This window comes from Antedon mediterranea, chromosome 3 (genome assembly GCF_964355755.1).
Source record: "Antedon mediterranea chromosome 3, ecAntMedi1.1, whole genome shotgun sequence".
In the NCBI taxonomy this organism is placed as follows: domain Eukaryota; kingdom Metazoa; phylum Echinodermata; class Crinoidea; order Comatulida; family Antedonidae; genus Antedon; species Antedon mediterranea.
The window spans coordinates 33,420,860-33,427,453 of record NC_092672.1 but is presented as its reverse complement, the minus strand read 5'-3'; the positions used below and the strand labels follow the sequence as shown (position 1 = coordinate 33,427,453).

The 6,594-nt window shown below is 32.9% G+C and overlaps 1 protein-coding gene across 1 annotated transcript; it reads left to right on the top strand.

Annotated features, from left to right (window-relative positions):
* Positions 1 to 2,238: 2,238 nt before the first annotated feature.
* LOC140045281 (adhesion G-protein coupled receptor G2-like) lies at positions 2,239 to 6,120 on the top strand. Its single transcript, XM_072090128.1, has 5 exons — positions 2,239 to 2,284; positions 2,401 to 2,516; positions 2,996 to 3,261; positions 4,225 to 4,291; positions 5,161 to 6,120. The coding sequence occupies exons 2-5, from the start codon at positions 2,467 to 2,469 to the stop codon at positions 5,531 to 5,533; spliced, it is 756 nt and encodes a 251-aa protein (XP_071946229.1). The 5' UTR covers positions 2,239 to 2,284; positions 2,401 to 2,466; the 3' UTR covers positions 5,534 to 6,120.
* The last annotated feature ends 474 nt before the right edge of the window (positions 6,121 to 6,594 follow it).

Below are 6,594 nucleotides of genomic sequence, written 5' to 3'. Positions count from 1 at the left end.
ATTTTCACATCACATTTTGATAGTTTGGAGTTTAAGCTACACATCTGTAGATACCTTTCCCTACTCTAATGTCCCCACTTGATTTTGGCATTTTTAAAACTAGTATTATCATTTTAATAACTATTAGAGCGTTGATGAAAACAATGTAGAAGAGGTTGCTATTGAGCTTAAGGAAATAGTAAAGAAAACAGAAGACTCTGGTGACCTTCAACCTGCTGATATACAACAAGTATCAGGAGCATTGGAAACAATAACTGATATTGAATCAACAAACGAAAATGTAAGAAAAAGAATAATAAATTAAATAAATAAATCAATAGAAGCTTTGAATTTTCTACTGTTGCAACCAAACTTCATTTGGCCGATCACGATGCGATAGATCGTTTGTGATTGGTCAACTCACCTGCGTTGTCGTCCAAGATACTGATTTATGGCAGCCCATCTCTTGGTGTTGTGTTGTTGTTTTGTTTATGTCTTTCATTCCTATATGTTAATTTCATTGATATGTATTGCTTTTGCTATTTCAGTGTTATTCTTCGAAGTAAATGTATTTGTTAGTATGAGGCACACTTTCGACTACCGAAAGATTTTTTGTTTGCTCCAAATTGTTTTGATTTTTGTTTGAAACTAGAGTATGTGTGACGGGCCACGTCACATGTGTCACCAATATTCTCTTTTTACGAATCGCCATCTATAAATTAACCAAATGAGCTCATCTATACAAAATAACTTTTAATATTTCAATCTAAAGCCTTTAGGAGCATTGAGAACTTGGTATAATAATACGTTTATTCTTACAGGTGACTGGTGCAGTAGTTGGTACTGTAGATGCAGTGCTCTCATCTGATTCATCAGACAATGATCTCCCTCCTGAGACAACCTCTGTCATCCTTGAGTCTGTAGAACAACAAATTAGTACAGCAGCCTCTGATGGTCAGAATTATACCCAACATGAAGAAACGCTGTCTGTGCAGATTTTAAGTTTCGACTCTGATAATCTTAGACACGATGTTGTATTCCTGGTGAAAGAAGATAAGAAAGTGACTCAGGTTTGTGTTGATGGTCGTTGTAGGAGTCATCATCAGTCTATCACATTACCACGTGATCTGGTTACAAACGGTATGTAGGCCTACATTGCATTATTCAGTTGTACCACTGTATAATTATAGTCCTAATTGATTGATTTATTTATTTATTTAAAATCAGGGAAAAATATGTTTGTGAGAAGAAAGATCTGCATCTAGCTTTGAATGAAGCAATTGTTGGGAAAAATTTAATTTCAGTTGGCAGGTTATTCCATATTTTTGCGCCTGCAATTTTGAACGACGAGTTCATCTTACTAATTGTATTGTTATATTTAGGCGTTCTACTCCACGTTTCAAGTGAGTATGAATAACGCCAATCAGCTAATTTCGTTTAATAATCTCGTTAGCGCAAGGCCGTGAACACATTTATAAATTAGAGTAACTAGGAATATCTTCTCTCTTCAAAAGTTAGCCATCACCTCTTAATAAAATCAAATATTTGAGTAACAATTCGAGCCGCTCTCTTTTGATTTCGCTTTAAAATATTCTTTTTTACCTCTGATGTAATAATTACGATAGTAATAGTAGTAATAATTCTACATGATATTACAGGCATATCCTATATTAAATAATAATTAATAACATATTATTAATATTGTGTTATAATCTGCAAAATGCTTCACATAATTTTTTTTGAACAGATAATGCGTGGTCCAATGTGAGTTTTACATCATATTACAATTCCAAATTGTTCCAGTCGTCGAGTTATCCAGATCTCAAATTATCGAGTGTTATTCTATCAGCCACTGTGTATGACGACAGCCTTCCAACTGTGTTTGAAGAACCTGTTAAAATTGTCTTCAATACTCCTAAGGTAGACTACTATCATTTTCAGAAAGCAAAAATGTTCATTTTATATATAACTCGTTTTATGATATCTGTGACATTTGAGCAATAACAAGCGACGACTCGGACGAGTTTGGATTTACATTTACGTCTATCCACCACTACCTAACGTAAAAATCGACTATCGAATCTACAAAGACAAATGGATCACATCAAAATCATAACGAAGGAATAATTTTATTCATTTTTTGGATCAGGTTAATGCAAATCAAAATGCTACCTGTGTGTTTTGGAACTCAACTCTCAACGGCTTTGGTGATTGGTCAGAAGAAGGGTGTATGCTAGTCAATATAGACGATGAGGGCAGTATAGAATGCCACTGTACACATCTTACAAATTTTGCAGTTTTATTTGTAAGTTTTTACTTTGATTTCCTTATTTACGAAATTGATGCATTCATTTCTCAGTCAATTATTTTGGGCCTCCAATAAAAATCGATATAAACATTCAAATATTCGAGATTTTTCAGTTTCATAACAATTTGTCAGGACATGTTGAATTGATTTTGGACATAGTGACGTATGTAGGAAGTGTGATGTCGATATTGTGCCTACTGGTGACAATAGTGTCCAGCCTCTCAATTAAGTAAGTTCATACAAAATTACAACTCTGAGTAACAATGTAAATAGTAAAACAATTTTGTTTTTATTTTTATAGAGGATAACCCTTCCAGCTGGACAAATTGATAGTTGATATTCAGGGCCCTCTTCAATTCCAATAAAATATATATGGAAAATAAATTACATTACAATATAGTATTTACAAATATAAGCAATACAAAATATTAAAATAAAGGCCTACAATTTAGTTTATGATATAGGCCTATAATTAAAAATATAACATTTTTTTTATATTATTATTTAATAATATTTATTATACAATTTAGGAGCCAAATAACTAAAGGAACCTACAGCATTCACGCTTCACTCTTGGTACATGGAGGTTCCCATTAGAAGCACTCCGAGTTCGAGTTTTATTTAAAAAGGAGAGCCGCGCTGCCAAATAAAATAATCCAGGGCGATGTATAATATACATGCAGTAATAATCTTATTCTTTTTCAACAGAACTCTTCGCGAACGTCAACCTCAGAAAATACTAATAAACCTTTCCATCTCACTAACTTGTCTATATCTCACATTCACATGTGGCATTGCTACTGCAACTCCAGGAACTGTGGCTTGTACAACAATAGCTGTATTGTTACATTACTTTCTGTTGACGTCTGTCGCATGGACATCCATGGAAGCAGTCAATATGTATTTGTTTTTTGTTAAAGTTTTCAACGCTGATACCACCAAGTCTTTGCCGTTTTTTATGATCTTTGCTTGGGGTAAGTGTCAAGAACAGTAAGTTAAGTATATTGAATTGTTGGTAGTGACAAACATTTAAATAATTATAATCCTTATCGTCGATTATCATAAAAGGTAGTAGTAAGGTAGCACGTCAATACTTGATGCGTGCGTATTGATTGATTTGTATGGTGTATTTGTGAGTATGATTTACTGTAAGTTAAATATATTGAATTCTTTGTTTTCGTTTCAATGTCCGTGTTTGTCATTTCCGCGTTTACCCTTACCGCGTTTGCCCTTTTCGCGTTTGCCCTTTCCGCGTTTACACTTTCTGCGTTTGTCCTTTCCGCGTTTGCCCTTTCCGCGTTTGCCCTTTCCGCGTTTCCACTTTCCGTGTTCGTCCTTTCCGCGTTTGTTCTTCCTGCGTTTGCCCTTTTCGCGTTTGCCCATTCCGATTTTGCTCTATCTGCGTTTGCATTTTCTGTGCTTCATTACCGAAATTCAATTATACGGCAGTGATGATCGTCACGTCAAAAACCACTAAAATGGCCATTTTTTCAATGATTAGGCCTAATCAATTTTTTTTGTGGAAAAAATAAAACTGATCGAAATGTAATCATCTTTACGGCAATTATAATTTATAATTGGAATCATAGCACTTTCGTCGGACTTTTGATTTATATCGCACCTGGTTGTGTTTTTCTTCAGCGGCGCGTAAAAACAGTTAAATCGACCGAAATCCCTCTACAGTCAAAAGTTTTCTACGTTTGCCCTTTCTGTTAAGGTTGGATCTGTTTGCCCTTTTCGCATATTGTGCTTTTCATAGTGTTTTTGTTGATGTTTTCATGTTGTTTTGTTTGTATCGTGCACATGATGTTATATTTTACTAGAATGTATGAACTCCAGACTCTCGTTTGGCCTTTTAACAGCCGCCTATGTGATATGCACGAATTAGTTAATTACATTCATGACTAATGGGTACAGTATTATTTTGATTTTTTTAGGTATTCCCTGCATTCCACCGGTAGTTCTACTATCAGTAGATTTGTCGTTCTATGAAAACAAAGACTAGTAAGTATTACTCTAAAGTTACTTCCCACCTTACAGACAGCGCCGTCCTCCAAAACAGTCATTATTTATTCTCTAAATTCCTAACCAAGATGGATTTACAAAAACTAATTAGCATGGACGTAACAATAAAAGTCTATACTAATACGATACCGTTTAACATTGTTAAAATGATATTTTAATAAACGTGAATAATAGAATATGTGTAGTTAAATGAGTAAAATCTAAGATTTATATATTTCATTTCATATTTCAAAGTATAGGCAAGTGATTGTGTAATTTCGAGTGAATGTTTAAGATCTATGTAATTTATATTCTGTTTCTAGTGATTTTGGTCGCAATTGGTCTTTATGTGACAAATTGGTCCTTATGTGACAAGTTGGTCCTCATGTGACAAATTGGTCCGTATGTGAAAATTGGTCTTTATGAGAAAATTGGTCCATATGTGAAAATTGGTTCTTATGTGAAAATTGGTCCTTATGTGACAAATTGGTCCGTATGTGAAAATTGGTCTTTATGTGAAAATTGGTCTTTATGTGAAAATTGGTCTTTATGTGACAATTGGTTTTATGTGACAAATTGGTCTTTATGTGAAAATTGGTTTTTATTTGACAAATTGGTCTTTATTTGACAAATTGGTCCTTATGTGAAAATTGGTCTTTATGTAACAAATTGGTATTTATGTGAATATTAGTCTTTATGTGACAATTTGTCCTTATGTGACAAATTGGTCTTTATGTGACAATTGGTTTGATGTGATAAATTGGTCATGATGTGACAATTGATATATAATGTCCTTTGTTGGTCTTTCTTATAAAACAGTAGGCCGACGTAACTAGTAAACATTATTTATATTTATTTTTTAATTACAGTTGTTATCTCAACACAAAGGAATTCGACATCTTCATCTACGCTGTTCTCATTCCAATCGCAATTGCTATCGTGTTTAACTCGATTATATTCGTATTGATTCTTAACAGTTTATACTGCTCGCGATCTGACGTATCGAAGAATGTAACTCTAAAGGAGAAGAAGAAACGAGTTTTCAACGCTATCGCTATATCTTTGCTCTTAGGCCTGACATGGGTTTTCGGATTTCTGTCTTTTGAGAGCAAAGCTGACCATATGTTTCTAATGTTGTTCTGCGTGTTTAACTCTTTCCAGGGAGTTGCAATATTTTATTTGTTCATATTTAGACAGAAAGAATTTAAAATTTATGTATACACCGGACCATCACCTACATGAAAATGAATAACACTACATTAGAACAAAAGAAAAACGTAACATTTCTTAGGGTTGTAATAAATGAGAATCGTTGCTGGAAAAATAGGCTTATTAGCAAAAGAACCGCTAGGTCTGTTGGAGTATTATTAAAAATTAGACAAATCTGTATAATACACTAGTTCTACCCCATATGATACGGTAGTACACTAGAATCAATTCTTAAGCTCCAGAAAAAGGCTGCTAGAATTCTATTTAAAAAGCCATGGCAACATAAAATAACTACAGAGTTACCGTCATATGGTTTCATGGCCCAGATTAGAAGTAATGTTTTACCCAGACGAATTCAAATGATATTCAAAAGAAACGAAAATACTACCCATCGGAATACTACTATTCGAAATATTCTCTAGGTTAACGTCTGTTTAACATTTCATCAGTATACATGGACCAAAACTATGGAACGAGCTCTGTAGAAATGACACAGATGTTGTTTAAAAAATTTATAAAATACTAAAAAAATATGTTAAAAGAGACATTTTATCGAAATATAACACTTAAAATGCTTCACTCATAAATATGCATATATTATGCGTGGTGAGTGTGAGTGTACACACATTTGTATTAGTTTGTTATATATTATATGTATTCATGCTTTTGCCTATATTTTTTTTTCTTTGTAATAATATTTGTTTTGTTTTAAAGGGTCTTACGACTACAGACAATTACTTTTCTCTGTAAAATCCCTGTAATGTAAATATATTTATATTGCTGAATAAATGTGACATAGTAGTAAGTATACTTTATAGTTGCTAATATTATCAATATTATTCTTAAAATATCATTTTTGTATTATTATCTTTGAAAATGTATAATTAAATTGATCATGATTAACGTATTCACAATTAATGTGAGGAGTACATGCGATGATTTCTGGATCAAAAATCGAAAGACTATTAACATCAAAATATTTTGTATAGATTCTGTAAGTAAATGCGGTGTTATCATTGACATAGAGCAGTAAATAACGATAACAGCAACAGTGTATTAACAGTGTCAACAAACAACTCAAACAAATGTACCTT